The sequence below is a fragment of the Nothobranchius furzeri genome, chromosome 1, assembly GCF_043380555.1.
Source record: "Nothobranchius furzeri strain GRZ-AD chromosome 1, NfurGRZ-RIMD1, whole genome shotgun sequence".
Lineage (NCBI taxonomy): Eukaryota > Metazoa > Chordata > Actinopteri > Cyprinodontiformes > Nothobranchiidae > Nothobranchius > Nothobranchius furzeri.
This window is the reverse complement of record NC_091741.1, coordinates 64,322,492-64,349,709: the sequence shown is the minus strand read 5'-3', so window position 1 is coordinate 64,349,709 and position 27,218 is coordinate 64,322,492. Positions and strand designations below refer to the sequence as shown.

General features: G+C 43.7%; 2 protein-coding genes across 4 annotated transcripts; both read right to left on the bottom strand.

Moving 5' to 3' along the window:
• On the bottom strand, window positions 1-23,120 carry rnf4 (ring finger protein 4). Of its 2 annotated transcripts, none has more exons than XM_054739439.2 (8): window positions 22,975-23,120; window positions 4,473-4,526; window positions 4,228-4,375; window positions 4,076-4,158; window positions 3,891-3,903; window positions 3,691-3,802; window positions 648-699; window positions 1-336 (listed from the first exon to the last, which is right to left on the bottom strand). In XM_054739439.2, exons 2-8 carry the CDS (start codon window positions 4,482-4,484, stop codon window positions 187-189), a joined length of 570 nt encoding a protein of 189 aa, XP_054595414.1. In that variant the 5' UTR covers window positions 4,485-4,526; window positions 22,975-23,120; the 3' UTR covers window positions 1-186. The 2 variants fall into 2 exon arrangements, with proteins under 2 accessions (XP_054595414.1, XP_054595415.1); XM_054739440.2 differs by having other exon boundaries at window positions 22,930-23,074.
• A 765-nt stretch (window positions 23,121-23,885) lies between these two features.
• On the bottom strand, window positions 23,886-27,149 carry selenot2 (selenoprotein T, 2). Of its 2 annotated transcripts, XM_015952739.3 has the most exons (6): window positions 26,867-27,149; window positions 26,502-26,612; window positions 26,296-26,422; window positions 26,121-26,208; window positions 24,728-24,862; window positions 23,886-24,347 (listed from the first exon to the last, which is right to left on the bottom strand). In XM_015952739.3, the coding sequence occupies exons 1-5, from the start codon at window positions 27,055-27,057 to the stop codon at window positions 24,741-24,743; spliced, it is 639 nt and encodes a 212-aa protein (XP_015808225.1). In that variant the 5' UTR covers window positions 27,058-27,149; the 3' UTR covers window positions 23,886-24,347; window positions 24,728-24,740. The 2 variants fall into 2 exon arrangements, with proteins under 2 accessions (XP_015808225.1, XP_015808232.1); XM_015952746.3 differs by lacking the exons at window positions 23,886-24,347; window positions 24,728-24,862 and adding an exon at window positions 24,908-25,047.
• Between the last annotated feature and the right edge of the window lie 69 nt (window positions 27,150-27,218).

The window sequence follows — 27,218 nt, the reverse complement described above, 5'->3', positions numbered from 1 at the left end:
TTGGTTTATTTTGTTTTATTTTAGCAGCAAAAATCTTATTACATTTGAAATTAAGATAAATAAAATAAACTCATCTTTGAAAGACATTTTTAGATTTTGAGTTAAAGAATGCATCATATTTTAATAACATCGTGTTGACCTTCAGATACAAGCATGGTTGGATGACAATGTCAAAATAATGGGATGTCAAACGTAGAGAGGGTGGTACTGGCGGGAGGTGAGCTTATTTCTGCATGTGGGGCAAGTGTGTGAAGTCCTCAGAGCGTCTCTAAGACACTGACTGCAGAACACGTGACCACACTTTGTAGAAACCACCAATCGGCCGCTGTCAACAATCTGAGGAAGAAACGACAGCAAATCAGAGAACAGGACCAGTGTAGCTGAAAAGAAGGTATGTCACATTACTGCATGCCTTTAACACACACGCGCACGCGCGCACGCGCGCACGCACGCACGCACGCACGCACGCACGCACGCACGCACGCACGCACGCACGCACACACACACACACACACACACACACACACACACACACACACACACACACACACACACACACACACACACACACACACACACACTGCTCTAAGTTTACCTGCACAGGTGAAAAATCAATTAACATTTCTGGAGTTGTGCGAGAGTCTCACCTCTGAGTAGTGGTCCAGACATATGGGACAGCTGATCAGACCCGGGGCTGACCTGAGAGTAAGTGAGAGGAAGAGAGTGAGACAAAGTCAACAACTATGTTTATCCCAGTGCTTAAAGAGCAAGTCACCCCCAAATAAACTTTTTTTTGCTGATAAACTAAATAAACGAGTTTCTAATCGTGCTGCTGACACGTGTCGTCTATAATTTGGCATTTCAGTGCATCTTAGTTAAAATTTAAATATTCTGCCTAAAACTGGCAGTGTTATGCCGTTGTCAGGTAAAAATTCTGCACTGTATTTTAATTTAAATCTGCCACCGCTATTGGCTAAGAGGTATGCTATGATGGAAACTGGTACATTATGATGTCACAATGCTGTCGTGAGCCTGTGTGTGTGTGTGTGTGTGTATTTGTTAGCAGCTCCGCCCTCTCGGTCTGCCAGGCAACAGCATTTGTTGCAATTTTCAAACATGAAGTGGGAGTGGAGTTAGACTCTGGTAGGGGTTGACTTGCTCTTAATTTGTAAATCAAACGTTCCTGGAATGTAAATACTGACGTCAAACCAAAGTTCACTAAAGGCAAAACAGATGCCGGAACACGTGGGGGGGGGCTAATAATTAAAATTGCACCCACGTTTTCTAAGGTAACACACATCTCTTCAGTGGCAGACAGGTAATCGGGAGGAGCGGGAGATTTCCCAGTGGCCTGGCAGTTAAACTGGCCCGCTCAGTGATTGCCGGTCATGATGTGTGGAATATCTAAATGAGCAATCCGTCATGCAGCTCATCGGGGCATCTGCTGTCTTGATGCTCGCACAAATGGAGCAAACTGCGTTGTGGGTGGGTGGGGCAAACTTTCCACTCTTCATTTAATGGAAAGGCGCGAGGAGTAGCCATCTTAATCCACAAAAATATCCCTCTAGCAGTCACGGAGGTGGTGTCAGACCCCAATGGGCGTTATATTTTTGTGAGTAAAATAGGAGGAAATAAAGTAGTTCTAGCCAATGTGTATGGATCGAATTGGGATAATGAGGACTTAAGAAACTTTTCTTCTCACTTCCCAATTTGAACAGTGGCCAGCTTATCATGGGCGGTGATTTTAACTGCTGTCTTAACCCAGCATTGGATCACAGCTCAGTTAACCCAAGTCCTAGATCTAAATCAGCAAAAGCAATACAAATACTTATGCAGCAATATGGAGTTCTGGATGTCTGGCGTCATCTGAATTCTGCCACAACAAAAATTCTTTTTCTCATGTACATGGAACCTTTTCACAAATTGACCTCTTTCTGGTAGATAAAAAATTTCTCTCCTTGGTTGACCATTGTGATTATGCCGCTGTAGTGATATCGGATCATGCTCTGGTTATTTTGGACATATAATTTCTGGATACTCCAATAATGCGATTCCCCTGGCGTTTCAATTATTCGCTACTTAATGATTCAGACCTTGTTGAATATATAAATCAGAGTATTGATATTTATATCTCTACCACTGTAACCCCAGATGTGATGGCAGCAACGATAAAGGAAGCTTGTAAAGCCTTCTTAAGGGGGAAGATAATAGCGTACACTGCTTATAAAAATAAGATAGTCTCCCAGAGGAGGCAGGCTCTTTACGACACTATATCAGAGCTGCAAATTAAGAGTGAAGAGTCCCCATCGGCTGATCTGGTGAAAGAGCCTCTAATAAAGAACTCTGAATTCGTTTCTATGGCCACTGATGAGGCTGTCCAGTTAATCACCAGGACCAAGCATAGTTATTACGAGTTTGGGGATAAGCCAACTAAAGTCCTCGCCCACTGGATCCGCCAGTCCTCTACTGGGCAGTGTATCTCGGAGATCTCAGGAATTGATGAGTTTTCCACCGACCCCCAGAAAATTAATGATCGATTTAGGGACTTTTATTCGTCTCTTTGTACGTCTGAAAATTTGCCAATGGACTGATGATCCCGACAGTTGCCTCAGATATTGCGGTGCACCTAGATAACCATTTACTGCAGGTGAAATTAAAACTGCAATTATGTCCATGCAAAGTGGAAGGAGTCTAAGGCCCAATGGTTTAAAGGACACTGCGAAACTTATAACACCGAATAGGGATTAAAAAATATATATAAAAATAATAATAATTAATAAATAAAAAAAAGAAATTAAACAGTGTTCAGAGAGAGAGAGAGAGTAGCTCAGAGAGTGCTACTGGTTTACTGGAGTCAATCCACAGAAAAACCGTCCTTTATCATGAGATGAATCTCAATGAGATCCTGATCAGGAAAAAAGAAGGACTGTGGTTTTGTCAGGATCTAAGTTAGGTTAGCAACAAGATCCGATTCAGAACCACTGATGGCTAAGGTCTGATTTAACAAAAACACCTAACTTTCTGCAGAGCCATGGATCTTTGTTATAGTTGTGAAAGTGAAATAACAATAATTTTGAATTTTGTGGCTACTGAGATGTGAAATTATTATTCACTCACTTTATAATTACACACTTTTAGGTCAATAAACATGCTTATAATGAAAATGCACAATTTAAAAGAATAAAATTTTGAAAAAAAGAAAGGAAAAGTGGTAAATGGCCTGTATTTGATATAGCACCTTCTAGAGTCCTGGAGCATCCCAAGGCCCTTTACAACACAATTAGTCATTCACACACACATTCACACCACAGCTGATCTGGGGCGCACTGACAGAGGTGAGGCAGCTGAGCACAGGCGCCGCTGGGCCCTCTGACCACCACCAGCAGGCAAGGGGGGTTAAGTGTCTTGCCCAAGGACACAATGACAACAACAAACTGAGCGGGCCTCCAACCTGCGACTTTCCGATTACGGGGCGAGCACTTAACTCCTGTGCCACCGTTACACCCCCCAATAAAATAAAACTGATTTCATAGGGCCCTGGTATTGGTGCAGATAGATGAATGAATAAATGTCTTTGGTGCTTTTTAATCTTCAGATTAATCTTCATTGTCAGAAGAATCTAAAATATTGTGATATGACTTTTCGGCCAGATCACCCACCCCTAGTTATCAGTAGGGATCAGTGTATTACCTGGAGGTGTTTGCCATGGACTTTGTGGCAGCAAGGAGGACAGAGGGTGTGTCTTCATCATCACTGCTGAGCACATAGCTCTCACCTTCTGGAATTCTCCTTTTCTGAGGACCTGATTGAGGACACAGATATGTTGGTCTGCTTTTTCATTTAATGTAAACTAAAATAAGACAATCAAACTATGGAGCTCAGAGTTTTACCTTCATCCACCAGCTAGAATGTCACAGCAAAGGAAAAAAAAAGAGGAAGAGTTAACAGGCAGCTCCGTGTGTGTGTGTGTGTGTGTGTGTGTGTGTGTGTGTGTGTGTGTGTGTGTGTGTGTGTGTGTGTGTGTGTGTGTGTGTGTGCGTGCGTGTGCGTGCGTGCGTGTGCGTGTGTCTCTTACCAGCACAGAATCATTGTTGGCCGTTAGGTCGACCACAGCTGCTTCAGATCCATCACAGGTTAGATCCACCACCTCCTCCACACCTGAACAGATAATGCTACTTCAAAGTCATGTGACCATAAACCGATAAGGTAGGTATAAATGGCACTGACCATCTTCAGTGTTGTTCATTACATCAATGAGGTCTGTGGGGGGAGCAGGGTCACTGATATTCACTGCCCTTTGAGTCTTTGTCCTGACATTTGCTGCTCTGTTTGACCTTTTGTAGGTCCTGAGGACCCGGGGACTCTTCCTCTGAGCCTGAAACACAGAAGATCATGGCAGCAGCAGGCAAAGCTTGTCCCACCTGGACCAGCTTGAGTTGCTCAGAGATCAAACAGATCAGGAGAATACTTACAGAGCTGCTCATATTAGTGTTGGAGCTGAAGATATAATAGACTCCAGGGGACACCTGGGACAGAGTTTAAAGAGACATCAGGTTATTTTTGTTTCAACACCTAGAATCAGTTGCACCAAACTGAAACTCAATGCACAAAGTCAGAAAGATTTTAAGAAACTCTTGAATAAATGTCTGGAGGGAAACAGACTACAGGCCGGTCGATATATCGACTGGCCAATATATCGGGTCGATATAGTAAATTTCTCCTATATTGGCCATCGGCCAAAAATATTTTTAGAAACCGATAAAAAAATAAAAACAAAAAGTATCCGGCACCTGTGATGCCAACTGCCACCACTACTAGACTGAAGAAAGGACCCGAAGGACGCCAACACACCGTGAGCCAGCCCACTCAACAGCGCTGTGCTCCAGGTCACCTTGTGTTGAAATACACAGTAAAATGTGTTTCCTCATCTTTACATGAAAGAACATGCAATTTGATTTAGCCTTTAAAACAGATTTACTGTATCAAACTCGTCACGTAACCCGTTTAGCATTCTAGTACTAGGCTTGAAACATGTTGGCTTCAGATGCTAGTTAGTTTAGCACGCTGTTCAGCAACAAAGGCAAGCGCCAGTGATTACATTTACTGGGGTTTGTTAGTAAAATCTAGTCAGTTGGTAGAAGGCATAAACGGAAGATTGAAGACTGCAAAAACATAAGAGGGGATTAGGGTTGGGCATCGAGCATCAATTGGAACCGGGACCAACTGTCAGTTTTCCCCAGAAACGTTCAAAGATTTAAGTTTCGATTCCTAGCTTCGATGCCCAGTCCGCTGACCGGAAGAAGAATCTGCAGAATAAATGTCAGTTAAAAAAACGTGATCTGCAAATTCTGATCAACGCCTCTCAGAGTCGGTCAAACCAGCTGTCCTTCGCTGCTACTGTGGAGCCTAGAGATACCCTATATGCAGCATCGCATCGCCCCCTTCCTTCCTTTCCCTCAGACTGTAGGTGTGCAGCGGCAAAAATGTAAACAAACATATCTGCTGAACTTTAACTCCATGAGACTGTTGTTAAGTTTGTATCCTGCAACAAAAATATGGCGCGGAGGAAGCTAGTTAAAATGCGTGAAGACAGTAGATTTAATACGAGTTTTAAAGATGACTCTGGGTAGAGTGAGGCGAGTTTGTAAAGCTCGCTGCAGAAATAAAAACACGGAGCAACCAACGATCATCTGTAACTCATAAAATAATAAAGAGCATTATGCTCAGTGTCATTGTGATGACAGCTGGTTCTGCTCATTAGGAGCTGCTACAGGTATTGAGTAAATAAATATAATAATGATAATCATATCCTAAATCTCACAACACAGAGTTGAGATTATTTTTTGCCTTTTGAACTACACTCATCTAAAGGATTATTAGGAACACCTATTCAACTTCTCCTTAATGCAATTATCTAATCAACCAATCACATGGCAGTTGCTTCAATGCATTTAGGGGTGTGGTCCTGGTCAAGACAACCTCCTGAACTCCAAACTGAATGTCAGAATGGGAAAGAAACAATTTCTGTTGAGACATTCAAATGGTAGAGTCAGAATTTGGCGTAAACAGAATGAGAACACGATTCTTTGTCTTTGATAGAAGAAAGCCACATGTGGCAGAATGTAAAAGATAATGTGATTAAATGGTTATTAAGAGTGCCCCCTACAGTAACTGGTCCCATGGAAGAGACAGGAAGGTGAAGAAACTGTTCCTCTCTTTCCGGAGTCCGGGGGCAGAAACAAGAGATCTACCTCACAGGAGCTAGCTCGGCTTTTACGAAAAGGTCACAGTGAGTACGCAAATTACACAGGATATCAGAATTATGTAATTCCCATTAATAGTACATATTTTAATTGGACCTTTTTCAGCCTTCACAACGAGGTGAGCCTTCAGCCGCAGGGTTGGGAACTACATAAGATAAGAGACACCCTCCACACCGAATGGGTCTATCAAGTTCCAAATTTTAAACATCCAGGAGTGGCGCAGTGGATGAAAAAGAATCAATCTGACCCCACTAACTTAGACACAGGGTTCCAATGCATGGAACGAAGAAACCAGGAAGTGTTTAACTAAGAAAGCTAATGATAGTGCCTTATGGCAAGGTGGAGAACCACTCAGACTTAGAATAACGGGCGTATTATCAAAAAGGGACAGCTACTCCTGACAATAAAATCGAGGCAGACTCCATATTCGAAGCAGTAAATGAAATTATTAGACCAAGCCATAAAAAAGATTTTTATCATAGCCCAACCTGGGCAAGGAATTACACAGTAATGCTTGAAGGATGTCAGGCTGAAGTCTGCAATAACACCAAGGGTGGCCTGGTATTTTTCCGGGCCAACCAAGGCTCATTCTCAGCCCTCTTCTCGAGGGGGTCTGCTTCAGGCCGACCAGGGCCAACACACCCACTGCTGACAGCAAATCCACACCTTCCATTAGAGCAAGCCTCTGATTGGTGGGTAGAATCAGCCCACATGGGCTTAAGGCAAGGATGTGTGGAATCAACCGGGCCAGGCTGGTGCCGACTGGGGCCGACTGGGGCTACCCGGCCCGGACCGACCCGGTACAGATGGGAATGGCCCAAAAGGTACCCATCCCTATCCATTATATGGAACTGGTTTGGTTTTTCACCAGATGACAAAGAGCAGCGAAACGTCATTTGCAAAGTTTGCAAGGAGAGCATCAAGGCAAGTGATTGCAAAACCACAAACTTGTTTAATCACTTGAAAAGAAGGCATCCCAATCAATACAATGAGAGCCAGCTGGCAGCTAAAGCTAAAAAGCCTGCGGCTGCAGCGACTAGTGCTTCTTCCAGGCAGCAAACGCTAACAGAAACACTCACAAAACTCACTCCTTACGACAGAGACAGCAGACGATGGAACAGCGTGACAGATGCAGTGACGTACCACTTGGTTAAAGATTTGTGTCCCGTGCGAACAGTAGGAGCGGGATTTAAGAAAATGATAAAAACATTGGATCCGCGCTACGAGTTTTCCAGTCGCAAGTATTTTTCGAACACCGCCATTCCACGCATGTACGCTGAATGCAAAGTGAGAGTTGCAGAAAATATTCAGAATGCACAGTTTTTTGCTACTACAAGCGATCTCTGGTCCAGCCGCACATCAGAGCCTTATTTGAGCTTAACTATCCACTACATGAGCAACTGGGAGCTACATAGTATTTTGAACAAGTTAATGTTTGCACAATACGTTTGCAATTGACATGTTTGCACTTTAAATATGTTTACGATTTTAATTTATGTTAACTTACTTGAAAAACGAGAAAAACTGATTTTTGTAATTGTTTCTCTCAGGGCTTTTATCATCTCTGGTGTGAGTTTAAAATATAAGTGTGTTAACACTGTGTTGATTATCCCTAATATGAATAAATGTTTGTTTATTCAATGTTTCTCTTCTTTAATACGCAATTGAAGTTATGCTACTCATGGATAAAAAATCATGATAAAATCGAAATCGTGATAAAATATTGGAAATATCGTGATATTCTATTTTTGCCATATTGCCCAGCCCTATCCCCAGGACACACGGATTGAAGCAGAAACCTTTGAGAGAAAATTAATAGGAACTAAGACGCTGGTGTTAGAAAATGGACAGCTCCGGGTCAAGACAAATTGGTTTGCTACAGATAAAACTAACACATGGAAAAAGAATAATACTAAGACGGGGAATGGCCTCTTAGATCGTATAATGATTATGGGTGACAAAGTTAGAGACTTAGTGCCCCCCGGGTTTACGACCCCAGAAACAACAAAGTGGGGAGCATTCAGTCTGGTAAATTTTAATTACTTTAATGGATTAGGCATAGATCATCATGTGTGCTTTAACGAACCCAGAATAGGAAAGAATCCTCAACCTGAAAGATACACAATTGAACCTGACACGCCCAAAGAATTCCCTAACTTTAGAGATTATCCAAACACTGCTCTCCCTTTCGTAGAAGTCTTGACGAACAAGAAGCCGAGTGGTTTGACTATTTTGCATACGGAGTTAATGGCACGCTACGGGGGGTGAGCTTAATTGTAAGGGGAGTTGGAGAAATTTTGGCTGATTCCATTGTGACAGTTTCAAATAATGTTGTGCATGGTACCAGTCATTCTATTGAGACCGTGGTAAAAGGAGTCAGGGAAAATATAATAACCCCGGTGTGGGATGTATTATTTTGGCTAGGGCTGCACGATATTAGGAAAACCTGCGATATTTGATAATAGTGCTTAATATTGAGATATCGATATTACTCACGATAAATGAATAAATACTAAAGTATGCAGTACCCAGACGTCTGCTCTGGGTTCAAAGCAAACAAAAACTAATGCATGAATTCCATTACAACATAACATTTTTATTGCAAAAATATGCAGCTGCACCTGCTACTGTATTAGCAGCAAAACAACAAACTGCATGCATGCAGTTTCTCAGTGATTTAAAACATCACCACCACCATATAACTTTTTCTGATGCTCCAAATACAGAAAAACATCCCTTACCAGGGTTTTTTGAATAAATAAAAAAATCAGAAAGTAAGTTTAAATGTTAAATAATAGTTAACATCACTTAAATGCAACAGCAAATTCTCTCATTGCTATTGAGCATTTTCTCCACTTATGTGGTTATGATATAAGGCTGTTGCTGTAATTGGGAAGTGAACTGTGCTGGGCCAAACTAGGAGAATATTAAGATTTTCTGAGGGAAAGGGAAAAACAATCGTCTACCTTTCAGAACAGGAACTGGCAAAAAAACTACATGGAAAATATGTGAAAACGTTTGGTTTTAAGCCCAAATTGAACAAGTTTACCTAGATCTTAAAAAGCAGCTCAGATGATGAAACTGCAACTATGATTCTGATAACAAGCTAACTAATTGAACTAGCTCCTCTTAAGATAACCGGCTAGCAGAGTTTCTGACCGACAGTTTATGTGCAGCAGCAAATCAACTATCCTGATTAACAAGGTTGTAAAAGCTCATAAATGAAAAATCACTTTGATGTGTGGGGGAACTTTTCCAAGCCCTCTTTAGCAGGGTGGGACTGGGAGGAGAGTGCTGTAGACTTTTAGCTGGAAGCTAACCGGAGTCTGGGGCTAACAGTAGCGACATGAAGGTGGGTTGGTTCACCCGGTAAAAATGATTAACGACACCATGCGGAGTCACGTTCACGTTTGAAAGCAGCGCTGAATCCAGAAACATCAGCACAAAGTGCGTTCGTTGCTCTGAGCCAGCATGACGAACAAGGGAACAGCGCCGCAAACGCTGTTCGGGTGTTGCTTTCCAAAAGGGTCTATGTAGGGGGCCGGCGTATTACGTGAACGGACCCATCTGATTGGCCGCATATCAGAAGAACTACATTCGATTGGTCAAATAATACTTCCACGTAAAAAACAGAGCTGGTTTACAAAAAGCTGATGTATGACACGGATGGAAATGTTTGAACCAAATATTTATCGCTTTTTGTTTTTGCCGTGTTTTGCGATGGGCCTATCGCACGTCCTGTTATCGCGATGACGATAATTTTTCGATATATTGTGCAGCCCTAATTTTGGCCTTTATGCGCACTGGGATTAACGGCTGGGGTGATTGTTTTATTGATAGGGATGATATTAGCCTGCAGATATGAGGGCAGGCAGTTGAGAGGAGGCAAGCTGTTCAGAGATAAGAGACCTGATCAGCAGGACTATGACAGACAAGCAGGAAAGGCAGGAAGTGGTGACATCACCCCTCCTCCAGTAAGTTCTGTTTAAAAGAAGGAGTCCTGAAACTAACAGCTCCAGACCTGATCTGATCTGACAGTTTGATAGCTACACTGGTAAGCAGCAAGAATGGACCAGCAGTTTCAGACAGGAACTAAACCGACTGTAGAAGGTGGGTATGAGGTATGTCAGATTCTTAAAATTACCTCTATGTTTTTCTTTTTTACTGTTAGCTCTGATTAGAGACACTACTGTTATAACATTATTGTTATGCGCAAGCATCTTCGACTTTGTGAACGTGTCTAGATGATTAAAGGTGATTTCACAACTAGTGCAAGCTCGTTACCATGGTTATGCAGTGATGACATGCCAGCAAGTCTTGTGATTCTTAATACAGCTTGTACAGATTTTTTATCATGATCACAGGCATTTGTGCAGTAATGCAGTTACTCTGCAGTTCACAGGCTGAGTGAGGAAGATATAGGGACATGACTGTGCAGATTGCTAAAAATGAGCTTCACTGTGGAACTACTCTCCTGGTTTTGCCAGGAAAAGTGCACTAATTCATGTGGGGCATAATTATGTTCCTTCTAGATGGAGCCGGAGCTGCAGCGTATTATAAAGGGAATAATCCCAGCTGCAGATGCACCAACCCTCATCTCTTGGGAAATCGTAATTTATCTGTGCACTGTGAAACTCAGAGGCAGAGACTTGGGTCCGATTAAGACGGTCGCTCTTCAATGTGAGCATTCTGCCATGATTGAACACTGCGTGTGTTGCAGGCTTGTTCTGGACATTCGGACGAAATGGAAACGAAACCCCCGGGGACGATTGTTCAGGAAGCTGATGTGCTGATCCTGACTTCACCTGATATCCAAGAACTGTTCGAAGGAGGCCACCGGGAGGACCTGGGAACGGTGACCTCAGCACATGTGGCTGAAGATGAGGCTGATTTGGACAAATCCTGCCAAGCGAAGGAGGTTGTATCAGTAATGAGAACAGCTTCAAATCAAGATCCGAACCCAGATTAAATGTATTTAGTCCCTATGATTTCCCTTGATAGAGCGCAAGCAGACAAGCACTCCTCTGTTCAGCTGACCTCTAGAGGAGAGCTGAAATGGAAGATCATGTTTCAAAGGGGATGCTACTATATAGGTCAAAGTTAGCCCTTGGACTGCTACCAGTTCATGAATATGTTGTCTGTGAGGGATGGATGTTTTGGCCCTGAGATCAAAGTGTCTTTTGCAACAAGGTCACATTATCTTCTCTGCTGGAGAGTGAAACACTCCCTTTGTAGATAGCGAGAATTTATTTTTTCTTTCTGACTGCTCAAGGTCAGTTGAGGTCGGCCGATATGTTCAATTTTTTCTTTATAGGCCATCGGCTGAAATATTTTTTAAAAGCAGATGTAAAATGCCCATATCCATAAGCCTCTAGTTGAGGTGGAAGAAAACTTTTTTTTCAAGTTCACATTGATCTGGTTTAATTTAAAGGGCAGTTTAAAGGAGTCATCACACTAACATGGATTTCTACATATTAAAAAATTTTAGGCCATAAAAATTATTTGTATTGGAAAAATAAACTAAAAAGTGCTTTTCTGACCTTTTTTTTTTTTAAATAAAGGACATCGCAAGAGCACACGTGATATTTTGGCTGTGCCGGACGCGTCATTTGGAATCGTAGGATGTCCAAGGAAGATTCTGTCTTTCTCCCCTTATTTTTAGATCATTTAGCTCATTTTAATCCAGTTTTATTTCACTTATTTTATCTTGTTCTTTATTATCATTCGTTACTCTTATGTCTATTTTTGTTGACAATTGTATGGGTCAGCAATGTTTTTAATGCATGCACAGCACTTTGGTTTGCCTTCCGGCAGTTGGAAGGTGCTATATAAATAACATTCTCCTGCCACCTCCACCAACAGAAAGCTGTTTGGGGGAGTTTTGTAAATCGATGGCCGATTTGTGCAGCCGATATTTTGTGCAGATTTTCATTGTAGATATCTAGACATTTTCCACCTCTTTTTCATGCTAAAATGTTACTAATACCATCAGTTGATTCACAAACACATGAAACTAAATCCGCTTTTGAATACAGAGTTTAAACCAGATGTTTAATCTTAATGTTGTGCATTGCTCAGTGTAAAAATCAGATATCCAACTAAAGTTAATCAAATAAATGAGTATACTGACCAAGTATTAATTGTTCAAAACTGGTATATTCTAATAAATGTTTGTTGAAATTTATTTTTGGAACAATAATTTAGGAACGTAAATCTAAATTCAAAGTCTGCAGCAGCACCTGGCTGCCCGGGGATGTGCCTGAATACTATGGAGATATATCGCCAATGCCTATTTATTTTGAAAAATGGTAAACATCGACCCGATATGGTGGCTGAGTGTAACCCACATCAGAATTGTGGTTTGTGCTGCGGCATAAGGTTGGAGGTGTAATTTCCCTCTCCGCCACTAGGAGGCGAGTATGCCTTGAGATGACTTCCTGTTAGTCAGCATTTCCTGTTGTGAAAGCCGTTACTCACGAGGCAACCGCCAGATTAACTGAAAGATCCTGGATCTGAATTCTGTGAAATACGGCCGTGGGAAGCTGCGTCAGCCAGGCGAGCTATCTCACCACGAGCTCCGATTGGTTTTTTGACCAGGACCGGATCATTTGAGATCTGAACCTTGTGGGTTCAGTGGCGAGCCAGTTCCAAGAGAGTGACTGTAGACGGACCAGAGTACGGTGTGGCCAGCCGTGAGATCCATCTTCAGCGAACCCCAGGACTATCACTACATCCCTTGACACAGATAAGACTGACACTTTTAAAAAATCTACCCGGGTAGTGTTAGATCCACTGGACAGAAACGCACACACACAAACTAATTTCTCTTTCCAAAGAGAAGTGGACTGAGCAACAGGAGTGGAAGCTCTTTAATTGAAACTCTTTGGAGAATTTCCTCAAAGAGGGTTTTGGTTTTATTTTGAGTCCTTTAATGTGCGTTTGTGCACTGTAGGAAGCCGGCTTAGACAGGCAGGGTTTGTAAACTTTACACCTTTTCAATACAGTTTCTATTTAAATCATATCTTATCTGTCATTGTGTGGTTCCTTCTCTGCTGATCCTTTCAAGGCTCCATAATCTTACCTAGAACTTTTGATACTGGTCCAGAGTTGTCAAGACAATAGTTCAATACCTATTTCATATTATTTAATTGTAATACCCGTTACAAAAGTGGCGAGCCAGCCAGGAGCCTAGTTAAGTGTCAGCAGTGAAATATATCTCATGTTTGGGAAATTGTATGAGAAAAAAGTTGTTTATATGCTTTAGCGTTATTGCCAAAGATGGAGTTCATAGCTAACTCAGGTATCAAAGTCCCAAATGCAGTGATTGTGAGTGGGTTGCTTGGATCGCCAGAAGATGAGGAGATTATAGACTTTCTGAAGAAATATGGTTCTGCTAGGCTCGTTTCAGTAACTGATGCTGAATCAGAGTTTTATAAAAACCTGATTATTGAGTATCAAGATGGTGCCGCCATAGAAGCCTTATCTTCTCTTTTGCCTTACACACATGAACTCAAAGAGAACCCAAGTGTCAGGTATCTCGTTCAAGCTTTGGCTAGCATTTACACTACAAAGGTTGGCTGCAATGTTACCAAAACCTACCTCATTGAGATAAAGAAATTGGCAAAATTAAGTGGGAAAGAGTACGAAGAAGTGCTGAGAGACATGATGTCAGAGATCAGTGAGGCAATTGGAACAGGCAGCGCTGATGAGGTATCTGTAGCCAAACCGTTCAACACATCTCTTGAAACAGTCGAAACCTCAGATCACCAGATGTTCAGAAGTCCCTCCTTGATGGATTTTGGTCAAGATTGCCCCGAACCAAAGCCACCCACCATCCTGAGGCAAAATCTACCCATCAGGGAGAGTGACCTACATCCACCTGAAGTTCAAAAGGTCATCGTTGAACACATTGTAAGGAAAAGTGACTGTAACATATATCCACATTTTCCCATCAAGCTTCACCCATTTTCAGGCAAAACCCCAAGGCCCAGTAATGAGAGCGACTACGACACATGGCGATCACATGCTGAGCTTCTCAGAAAAGATTCCACTCTGTCTAATCTTCAGAAGTCTCGGAAGATGGTTGAGAGCTTGCTCTCCCCTGCAGCAGATATTGTCAAAAGGCTAAGTCCTGAAGCTACCCCTGAAACTTACCTTCAACTGCTGGATGCAGCCTTTGGAACTGTTGAAGATGGCGAAGAACTTTTCGCCCAGTTTGTGAATACTCTTCAGGATCCTGGTGAAAAGGCTTCGTCCTACCTCTGCCGCCTACAGGCTGTTCTAAACCTTGCTGTTAAGAGGGGAGGAATTGCTGCTGAAGAAGCAGACAAATATATTCTCAAGCAATTCTGCCGCGGTTGTTGGGACAACATCTTGCTCTCTGACCTCAACCTAGAAGATAAGAAAAGTCACCCTCCAGCATTTGCAGAGCTCCTGTTACAGATCCGTACTGAGGAGGATAGACATGCAGCCAAAGTCACGCGCATGAAGAAGCACCTCGGCTCAAATCGACAGCGGGCCGTTACTAGCTCGCAAAGCACATGTGCCTGCAGCCAGCAAGTAGTGATCCCACCCGAGTCCAACACATTGGAGGAACTCAAACAGCAAGTCGCATCTCTTCAGAGCCAGCTTACTGCACTGATGTCAAAGAAACCCCAAAAGACCTCGAAACCCAAGGGGAGCGCTGAGCACGCATCCAGCCGACCAATCCAACCTAAACTTGACCCTAGAGCACCAAGCTGGAAGCCATCCAACCCAAAACAGAACGCAAGGCCAAAGGCCTGGTATTGTTTCAAGTGTGGTCAGGATGGCCATATATCTTCAACTTGCACTAACGAACCAAACCCCACTCTTGTTGATGAAAAAAGAAGTCAGCTAAGAGAAAAGCAGCGTCTGTGGGATGCGACAAACCATCTAACTCCCAATGAAAATTTTTAGATGAAGCCTCAGTTGTAGGGCAAACTGAGGCTGAAGCAGCTCACCAGTGCCCTGTTAATAAAGATGCTACACCCAAATTAAGTGCTGCTTTGAACCAGTGTAATGTCAGGAAACACCTTTCGAAGGTTTCCCCAAAACTGGTAGGTGCAAAGAGTACATGCCAAGTAATGATCCAAGATAAACAGTTTAACTGTCTGATGGACACAGGTTCACAAGTGACTACAGTTACCAAGTCCTTCTTTGATCAACATCTGTTTGAAACACAGATAGAGCCACTGTATGATCTATTGGAAGTTGAAGGTGCCAATGGGTTACCCGTACCTTATTTGGGCTACATTAAAATCACCATCACCTTCCCAGAACAATTCCTGGGAAAGGAGTGTGATGTCCCAACCTTGGCCTTAGTGGTCCCAGACAGTGGAACATCTGGCTTTCATGTACTGATTGGTACTAACACCCTTGATGTGGCATATAACATGCATAAAGAGGAAGGTCCAGTGATCCATCACCCCTCATCAGATGGCTATAAGACTGTGCTGAAAGTATTACAGCTGCGACATGAACAATGTCACAACAGTAACATTGGAGTGGTGAGGATGCATGGGAAAGAAACAAAGGTTGTTCCGGCTGGAGCAACTGTTGTTTTAGAAGGAACTGTAGCAGTCAAGGGGTTCCAGTCGGAGAAGTGTGCCATTGTGGAGTACCCTACATCATCTCTACCTGGAGGACTGCTGGTAAAGACCTGCCTCCTCAACATACCAACCAGATCCCCATGCAGGCTACCAGTTGTGATATCTAATGCGTCTGAGCACGACATCACTATTCCGGCCAAGAGCGTGATTGCTGCGCTCAATGCAATCCAAGCTATTCTACCACACAAGCAGAGTGCGACGGAGGGTCAGGAGCCAACTAAGCTACCTGGATCCAAGTCCCCTGATCAACCTAAGCTGGTCTTTGACTTTGGGGAATCTCAAATCTCTCCAGAGTGGAGAGACAGAATTGTGAAAAAGCTGAATGGCATGCCTGAAGTCTTTGCCATGAATGATATTGACTTTGGGAGGACAGATAAAGTAAAGCATCACATCAAGCTGTCTGACCAAACACCATTCAAGCTCAGGGCCCGGCCAATCCACCCAAACGATGTGGGAGCTGTCAGAAAACATCTTCAAGAGCTTCTTGATGCTGGAGTGATTCGTGACAGCGAGTCTCCATTTTCATCCCCCATTGTTGTGGTCAGGAAGAAAAATGGTCAAGTTCGTCTCTGTATTGATTACAGGAAGTTGAACCTGCAGACAGTGAAGGACGCGTACGCACTCCCAAGGATGGACGACACTTTCGCAGCACTCTCTGGTTCCAAGTGGTTCAGTGTTCTCGACCTCAAGTCTGGTTATTACCAGATTGAGGTTGATGAAGCTGATAAGCCCAAGACTGCCTTTGTCTGCCCGCTTGGCTTCTGGGAGTTTAATCGCATGCCTTAAGGAGTGACGAATGCCCCAAGCACCTTCCAGAGGCTGATGGAGAAGTGCATGGGTGACATGAACCTGAAGGAAGTTGTAGTTTTTCTGGATGACCTGATAGTCTTCTCGCGGACTTTAGAAGAACACGAAGTCAGACTCGTCAAGGTCCTTAACCGATTGAAGGAGTACGGTCTGAAGCTGTCTCCGGAAAAATGCAAGTTCTTCCAGTCTTCGGTTCGCTATCTGGGGCATGTGGTGTCGGAGCAGGGAGTGGAAACAGACCCGGAGAAGATAGCAGCGTTAAAGACCTGGCCAGTTCCTCAACGTCTAAAAGAGCTGAGAGCCTTCCTGGGATTCTGCGGGTACTATAGGAAGTTCATCAAAGGCTATTCAAACATAGTAAAGCCTCTGAATGATCTGACATCAGGGTACCCACCTGTACAGAAGCATTCCAAGTCGAAAGACAAGAGTGGCCAGTACTACCACCCAAAAGAACCATTTCTGGACCATTGGACACCTGCCTGCCAGCAGGCCTTTGAAATGATTATAGACAAATTAACAACATCCCCAGTTCTAGCCTTTGCAGATCCCACGTTGCCCTACATCCTACATACGGATGGAAGCTCCACCGGCCTCGGAGCGGCCCTGTATCAGGAGCAGGAGGGGCAGCTGCGTGTTGTTGCCTACGCTAGCAGAGGGCTATCACGTAGTGAATCCCGCTACCCAGCTCACAAGCTCGAGTTCCTGGCATTGAAGTGGTCTGTGACAGAGAAGTTCAGCGACTATCTGTATGGCAACCAGTTTATGGTGGTCACTGACAGCAATTCCCTCACTTACGTACTTACTTCTGCCAAGCTCGATGCAACCAGCTATAGGTGGCTGGCTGCACTCTCCACCTTCTCTTTTAAGCTCCAGTACCGCCCTGGGAAACGAAATGGAGGCGCTGACGCGTTGTCACGACGGCCTCACGGCAATCTGCATGACGACCTACCATCTCAGAAAGAGTGGGACAGGATACGTTGTTTCACTCAACATCACCTATCTGACCCAGGAGACATTGAAGTGGTTAAACCAGAAGTCGTTCAAACCATTTGTGAGAGACAACTCATCTATTGCGCCGACAATGCAATGGTCTGTGATGGTGGTATCTCTCTGGTTGAAAGCCTGGCCATTTCTGCAGATGCAGTGCCTGACAGCTTTGGGCATGAGGATGGGCTTGGAGGACTACCCATCATTCCAAACCTTTCAGAAGAGGACCTCAGAGACAAGCAACGAGCTGATCAGTGCATTAAGCATGTCATTTCCCAGATTGAGCAAGGAGTGAAACCACCACCTAGTCTAAGAACCGAGCTTCCAGATCTGCCTCTCTTGTTGAGAGAGTTGAACAAGTTTGAGCTCCGAAATGGCATCCTCTATAGAACACGCCTAGAAGAGGGACACACACAACATCAGTTAGTCTTGCCTGAAGAACTTCGAGACGTGGTTCTGAGAAGCCTACACGATGACATGGGTCACACGGGAAAGGAACGCACCGTGGATCTGGTCAGAGCCAGATTCTACTGGCCAAGAATGGCTTCAGACATTGAGAAGAAAATAAAAACGTGTACCCGGTGTGTGTGCAGGAAAGCTCTACCTGAGAGAGCTGCACCTCTGGTGAATATAATGACTACATGACCACTCGAATTGGTATGCATGGACTTTTTGTCTGTTGAACCAGACAGAAGCAACACAAAGGACATTCTCGTGATCACTGATCACTTCACCAAGTATGCTGTAGCTGGGCCGACACAAAATCAAAAGGCTCGAACAGTTGCAAAGTGGTTGTGGGACAATTTCATCGTCCATTATGGATTCCCAGAGAAGCTGCACAGTGACCAAGGTCCTGACTTTGAGTCGCGGTTGATCAAGGAACTCTGTCAGATTGCGGGCATCCGTAAAACGCGAACAACACCATACCACCCGAGAGGCAACCCGGTGGAACGCTTCAACCGCACTCTATTAGACATGCTTGGCACTCTGGGAAGTCAAGAAAAATCTCACTGGAAGGACTTTGTAAAGCCGTTGGTGCACGCGTACAACTGTACCAGGAGTGAGGTGACTGGGTTCACACCATATGAACTAATGTTTGGACGCCAGCCAAGGTTGCCTGTTGACCTCGCATTTGGGTTACCAGTGACAGAACAGCGACACAAGTCACATTCCCAATACGTACAGGACCTTAAATCTCGTCTTGAGCAGAGCTACGAAGTTGCCACAAGGACTGCTGCCAAGGTAGCTGAGAAAAATAAGATTTGGTTTGATAAGCGAGTAAGTCCTTCTGCTTTAGGCGTTGGCGACAGAGTACTTGTCAGAAATGTGCGAATTCGGGGAAAGCACAAGCTCGCTGATAAGTGGGAACCCACAGTACATGTGGTAGTGAAGAAAGCTGGAGACCTTCCAGTCTATACAGTTAGACCAGAGAACAACGAGGGTCCCAAGCGCACGCTGCATCGCGACCTCCTACTCCCATGCAGATTTCTTGCTGCACCAACGGAGGAGTGTACTCAGCCCAAACGAGCTAGAAAGCATAGGACACGTCAGAGTACTCCTAGCAGCACAACGAAGCTTGACCAGTCTTCAGATGAGGAGGACATTGTTCCCATTGCTTGGTTTGAAATACAACCACTCTCTGAGACGACTGGGGGTGCTGCAACACAAAATGCCCCAAGAGACCTAGGTTCCAGTCACGCCAAGCATAACTTGACACCAATCTCTGCCGAGTCAACGGACGATCTGGAAGGTGCCAATGTTATGCCTGAGGTCACATCAATTTACCACAGAACAGATCATTGTGGCAATGAGCAGACTCCAGACGATGGTGAGACCTCACCTCCTGCTGCAAACGTACCAGCACTTGAACTCCATGAGTCTGTGGGAGGAGCAAAGGTGGATGATAGTGCATCCACTGAATCTGAGGGACAAAGGATGCTGCTGGATTGCAGTTCAGGAGAGGAGGAGTTGCTTAACGAGGTCAAGGACTTAAGTGAGGACCAACCTAAAGAGATCCCTGTCCTCCCAGAAGCGTTGGAGGATGTGATGAATGATCCTAGAACTGAAGGACAGGAGGAGGATGGTGAAGTAGAGGAACAAGCCGACACTGATACCCATGTTAGGAGGGCTGAGCGGGATCGCCAACCACCGATGAGGCTCGACTACACTGAATTGGGGAAACCAATTGTCACCGTGGTAAAGTCCTTCTTCCAAGGGTTGACCGATGCGTGGAATGACATGGTAAATGAAGGTGAAGCACATGCTTCTACTCTTGCCTTTACCCCCAAGAGACATTTGTGTGAACCTTGTCATGCACAGGGACGTGCAAGAGTTCAGGAGGGGAGAGTGTAACCCACATCAGAATTGTGGTTTGTGCTGCGGCATAAGGTTGGAGGTGTAATTTCCCTCTCCGCCACTAGGAGGCGAGTATGCCTTGAGATGACTTCCTGTTAGTCAGCACTTCCTGTTGTGAAAGCCGTTACTCACGAGGCAACCGCCAGATTAACTGAAAGATCCTGGATCTGAATTCTGTGAAATATGGGCGTGGGAAGCTGCGTCAGCCAGGCGAGCTATCTCACCACGAGCTCCGATTGGTTTTTTGACCAGGACCGGATCATTTGAGATCTGAACCTTGTGGGTTCAGTGGCGAGCCAGTTCCAAGAGAGTGACTGTAGACGGACCAGAGTACGGTGTGGCCAGCCGTGGGATCCATCTTCAGCGAACCCCAGGACTATCACTACATCCCTTGACACAGATAAGACTGACACTTTTAAAAAATCTACCCGGGTAGTGTTAGATCCACTGGACAGAAACGCACACACACAAACTAATTTCTCTTTCCAAAGAGAAGTGGACTGAGCAACAGGAGTGGAAGCTCTTTAATTGAAACTCTTTGGAGAATTTCCTCAAAGAGGGTTTTGGTTTTATTTTGAGTCCTTTAATGTGCGTTTGTGCACTGTAGGAAGCCGGCTTAGACAGGCAGGGTTTGTAAACTTTACACCTTTTCAATACAGTTTCTATTTAAATCATATCTTATCTGTCATTGTGTGGTTCCTTCTCTGCTGATCCTTTCAAGGCTCCATAATCTTACCTAGAACTTTTGATACTGGTCCAGAGTTGTCAAGACAATAGTTCAATACCTATTTCATATTATTTAATTGTAATACCCGTTACATGAGCAATATCGGTCTACCCCTAACTCTAACCTCATCATCTTCCTACCTATGTAATCATTGTCTCTCATCTGGACATATCCAAACCAACTCAGTCTGTCCTCTCTGACTCCAAAACATCTAACATAATGTAACGTTACCGCATGCTGTTGGAAAAGAAGCGTGCTTGCCTTCTAGGTGATCTACTGCTGTCGGCGTGGTATGTATGTGCGGTGCGCCCCCTCCCTGCACGCTCAGTATGAATATTCTTTTCTGGGTTAATAAGGTTTATTACCTTTTTTGTTTAGGACCCGAGGTGTTGTGATGCTACGACAAAGTGTTTTGAGTCACTGCTGTGACCCCCCTCCCCTCTCTCCCTCAACAACCGAGGAGCGGTTCGACAGAGCGGACCGACCTATCGGGAGCAGTTTGGGCCACCGCTCACTGTACGTTTACATGCAGCCAGTAACCCTTTTAAAACCCGAATATTCACAATAACCCGGTTCCGCACGGCCATGTAAACACCGCCAAAAGCCCGGATATGCTCATAACCGGGTTTTTAAAAACCCGGTTACTACACCTGGGGTAACCCTTTTCTAACCCGAATGTTTGGTCGTGTAAACACATATCGGGATATCCCCTTCAAAGCGTGTGTTCTGCGCATGCTCTGTTCGCAAGGGATCTTGGTCTTTTGAGAAGCGAGACGTCTTGTATGCGCCAGAACACTGGAAGTAAACAAGATGGGAGCAACATGGCGAGTCGCGGCACAGCACCACACTTTTGGAGTGACGAGGAAACCTGTCTTCATCGGTCTGGTGAAAAGTATGAACATTATGTCTTTTGTTGACAGCCGAAAGTACAGAGACAGCGAAATATGACGCATATTGCGTCTTGACGTAGTCCATACGTCCTGACGCTACCCCAACGTCCGCATTTAAATCGGGTTATGCAAGTTAGGGGTAACTCTTTCTATTTATTATGCTTGTAAACGGGTTATTCTGATCAACTCAGAAACCCGAATACCGACCTTAACCCGATCATAACCCGGATATTGGCTGCATGTAAACTCAGAGCATAACCGAGGATTTTAACCAGTGCTGGTGCTCCTCCGCCAGACGTTCTCCCGCCCAGCATGTTGGTTGGAGTGGAAAGGGAGACCTTTTCTCACCTCTGACGCATGAGGATTTTGGAGCACTATTGTATTTCAACAGAGTTTATTTTATTGTGGTTTTTAACTTTTATTTGTCCAGGCTGGAGCCAAGGGTGGTGGCGGTGGTTCTTCCGTGTGCGAGTTGGTGTGGGCCCCCCTTCACATCTGTGTGACTGTTCACTGGTGCTTTGGGTGACTATTGGTATTTAGTTTGTGTTGTTGCTAGAACCTCCAGTGGGTCCACCTTACCTTGGTAAGCTCCAGCCTGGTAACACTAATTATTTTCTTTCCTTGTTTTAATTCTCCCTTTCTATTTTTAAATTAGTAGTTTAAACTGCTGTCCTTTTAACAAAACACGAAATAAAATTGTGGACTTTGCGTACACCTCGTTTCTGTCGCCTTTGTGAGAGCATTGAACCTATGTGCGCCTAAAGGTACCATTTTATTTTCCTTGGGTGAAATTCCCAAGATGGCATTGTTTTAATCTTTTAACTTAACATTCTGTTTAGTACCAGCACACCCATACCACCTCTGTCACCACAATAAGCTGCCCCTTTCTTCTTAAGCTGCGCAACCTCTAACTCTACTTCCTGTCTTTACCTTGTGGACGCTGTCTCTAAAGCAGACATGGCTGGTCTCACTAGTATCTTTACACCTTAGTAGAAACTCCTCACACCTGATACCTTCCATCTAAATCTACAGTACTTCCATCTAAATCTACAGTACTGAGGATGGTATTTGTTTACAGGCGTATTCATTTAAGCGCAATTAATTTCAAAGTGTTCTTCAAGGAAGTCAATGTGTCACTAAAATAACAAAAACAGGTGGCTTCGGTCCAAAATCTAAACGGATGGAGTTTCGTTTTACCATCACGACCAGAGACAACTGGTTAGCAGTTAGCTTCTCTCACAACTGGTTAGCAGTTAGCTTCTCTCACTCACCACCAGGTGTTTTCATGTGTTCGGCTCGAACGTGACACGTCTCACCTCAAACGGAGAATTCGCGGTCCAAGAAAATCTACTTCTGCCCCAGAACACCGAAACGAACGATTGTAATGTTAGCTTTTACTTTCTGCGCCTTCTGCGGTTACAACCGGAAGTTGTACTCTAACGGTGAGCTCACTAGCGCCCCCTGCAAAGTTCAGATGGAACTGCGACGTTAAAAATGTGTTAAAACAAATTTAAGAAAATCATATTATTTGATAGTAATATATTTATCTCCAATTCCATTTTCTTGAATAATCAATGCAGTACACAAATTTAATGGTTCAGTTTGAAACTGATTTTATTGATGCCAAAATCAAGCCTCCAACATGATAGAACTATTCCAGGACTAAACTTACAATCACTCTGACTAAGGTTCTGTTACAAAAATAATGTTATCAATAAAGTAAAAATAATATCAGTAAATTTTGCATATAATATTTTTAAAATGAAGTGTGATTTGCGTCAAAGTTCTCCATCATACAAAAATATTTAAAATTATTAGAAATACTCACCAGATCTATTTTGAACCTAAAATGGTAAACTCAACAGCAGAAAATACTGATTATATTTTCCTCACAAACCACCTTGAATTTACATCTGAACCACATGGGGTCCAGATCTAAACCATCACTGTTTACAACCATAGTCAAAACGCATTTGAACATATGCATTTTTTTTTAAACTTTCAACAAGTTTTATTTGAAGAGCTTGTCCAGAAAAACTCTGATCAGACCACTGAAACATTTTGGTGTGATCAAAAAATTTATTCTGAGATGATTAAAATCATTTATGATTTAATTTTGTATCAGAAGGCATTGACAATATGGTTCTTAACCAGAAGGAGGATTTGTCAGAGTAAAACAAACATCTTGTATTGACCAAGGAACAGATGGCTCAAACAGGTCAACATAAAAGTTTCAACATTCAGATTTTATTTGAAGTCAAATCAACAAATGCATCAATGACATCAGCCACGCAAACTTTCACAGCTTCCTGCTGTCACAAATGAAGCAAAAACATTCAACAAAAGATGAGCTGAAGCAAACAGGTCCAGTGGTGCCAGAGCCAGGTCAAAGATGCTGAGGCAGATGCACGAATGTTTACATAAACATGAAATAAACAAAATCAGTTTCATGTTTTAAGTAAAGATCTATGAGATTGGAAACATGTGACAAAAGGAAAGCTACATATCTATCCACCTATCTGTCAACAACTGCCAGAAGCATTGTGGGAGCTGCAGTACTGTATGGTGACCCAGTGCATTGTGGGAAAACCTGATCGGGGGCTGGAAAATTCCAGCGTGACCTGGCAGGGTCTGCTTTAGGGCCGCGCCTTCATGAGCGCCTCACCGAGCCAGATTCCTGAACGCAGCACTGAAAAGACAAGTTGTCAAATAAAGGTCTGTAAGAACAGAATCATTCACTTTTGATTTTAAACTGAATTTATTAAAAAGCTAAATCCTCTCAGGTGGATTTGGTCCACCCAGCTTTCACCCAAAACATGCATGTCACATGTCATGGACAAAAAGAAGGAACTGATCTTAAAACTGCCTGTTAAAAGTCAAAGCTTTGAAATCATCACATATAAGTAAGTAAGTAAGTAAGTGAGTAAGTGTGTGTGTGTGTGTGTGTGTGTGTGTGTGTGTGTGTGTGTGTGTGTGTGTGTGTGTGTGTGTGTGTGTGTGTGTGTGTGTGTGTGTGTGTGTGTGTGTGTGTGTGTGTGTGTGTGTGTGTGTGTGTGTGTGTGTGTTTACCTGTAATTTAGCTCTAAGTTGAGGTAAAAGTCATGGGATCCATCTGGTTCATCTTCAGGTGTGTGTCAAGGATCTGGAACATCTCCTGGATGTTTGGGATGTAACCTGACTGCAGCTTTGACCAAATGGGAACATCTGAGGAGATGAGCAGGTGTTACATCTGACTCCACTCCTCCCTAAAAAACTAAAACTTATCACACCTGAGGGGTATTCCAGAAAGTGAGGTTAGAACATCGGGGATCTCCTGATAAATCCCAGCTTGACAAAGTGCTCCCCTTCCCTCCCATTGTGCCGACTCCACGAACGATTCTCAGGTGGCCCTATTTAGTTAAAAATGAAAAGAGTTTACATGTTTCCATGGCAACCCAGACGCCCGCTTCAACTCTTGTTCCTCCACTTATTTTATCCAACTTTTCATCGTGTTTCATGTGTCGTTTTCATGTTTGGTTCCAGAGTCTGGATGTTTTGAGACTGGAGAACTTTGTTTTTTCTGGGCAGCTGTGAGTTTTAAGAATATACGTTCGTGGCGGTCATGTGACCCTAAAGGTAACTCTGGAAACTGTTTAGCACATATATTAAACACAAAGTAAAAAAACATCCCGTATGTCATTTACATCTAATTTTACCATGTTTGCCACATGTGACCAGAGTAAATATAGATAAGAGTCACATCAATTAAGTATTTCCTTTTACATATGTACCATGTTAGCAGCTGAAGGATAGTTTAAGGCCATTTTAACATATTCATAAAGAGGACAGCAAGTTATTTATATGGATCCATCCTAGACAAAAGCTGGTATATAATTATACTTATTAACACTGCTGACATCAGGAGCAATGCCAGTGGAATGAGACGCTCCTGGCTGCAAATGAGGATTAAATACAAAAAATGTTAAGTTGTAAATCCAATTAGAACTCAATTTTAAAAAATTTTAACTCCACATTTATAAAATAATTTAGCCATCAAGAACAAAGCTGCAGCAGCAGCTGCTACCGCTGTGGGCCAGCAGTGTCGCTATTTCACCACCTCGTAGCTGCCAGCCGACAAGAAAAAGGTGAAGCCACTGGCCTCATCCATTCAAATTCACAAAGCGTCAGAAAGCCTAGCTGCTCTCCAGCATGTGTTACCATGGTGACTTGGAGGGCTTTCAGGCTAGCCACTTTCGTAGAATTGATTTAGTCACGGTTGCACTGGGTATCTCAAAAGAAAGACAGATTTTGGTAAAAATCTCACTTTCTGGAATACCCCCGATACGATACTTTGCACAAGACCTGACTAACAGGTGACATCTATGATCCCCCCCCCCCCCCGACATAAAACTCAGCAAAGCCTGCCGAGATCTGAATTGAGGTTGAAACCATACAAAGAATGATGTCACACAGTACAACTTACCGTTCAGAGTGACCTCAAATGCTCCAGTGGACAGGAAGTGAGTCTCCATCATGTTACAGATGAAGAATGCCATTAAGCATGAGAAGATCTGACAAACAGGAAACAGAAACTCAGACTGTTGTGGCAACAAGCTGCTGCGTTAGTTAGCATGGTAATGTCAGAGGGGTTTTGGAACCTTGTTGTTCTGACTCCAGGTCCAGGCTGAGGGGGTGTCAAGGCTGAGGAGTGAGAAGGGGTTCTGACCGCTGATGATGAGGAGGATAGAGAGCAGCTTCAGGTAGGAGATCAGCTGAGCGAAACACCTAAGATAACGGAAGAGTAGCTTTAGAATGAAGATCCTTCAGAGTGAGGATAGTGGATGATACTGATGTCACAGCTCACCTGTTAATGGGGGTTGGGGGGTGGTTTTCTCCCTGAATACGGATGTCTGGATACACCTGGCTGATGGCGTTGGAATACTCCTGGAAGACTTTGCTGTAACCTCATGAGATGCTGAAAACACACAAATCTGTCAGCAGAGCTCCGAATAGAACTGTTCAACCAAGTGTTCGGGTGCAGGTAAAAATAATGTTGATTATGCTAAATGTAGCATCGACACATAACAGAAACAAAAGTATTACAGACAAAAAGCTCAGAGTTACATAATTATTCTAACCAAAACATCTCGGAAAGGCATCGGGTAGAAAAGCACCCTGACTGCTGTTCAGTAGTTCTGCTTAGGATTAGGTTAGCTAATGCTCACTCACCAGTATCGGAACTGGAGAACGGGGCCAGAGTACAGCGCGGCCTTAACCGTTTTCCCGGGATCGGAATCTGTTTCGGTTTCCGGGGACAAGCCAGGCCGCTGTTCCGACCTGCCGATGTAAATGTCACGTAGCGTGAGAGCCATGAAGAGTAGCAGAACCGCCGACAGGCCGCCTGGCCCGAACTCCGCCATGAGCCTCGTCTTCTCGTTCTTCTTCTTCTTCTTCGGTGTTTACTACTGGTGCCACCGAAATTTTACAACGGAATGGTTTCCAACAGCGCCATCTACAGCTAACTATATGAAGGTTCATGTCTCCCTCTTGGTCAGTGCAAATGATGCAAGAGACCTAAAGG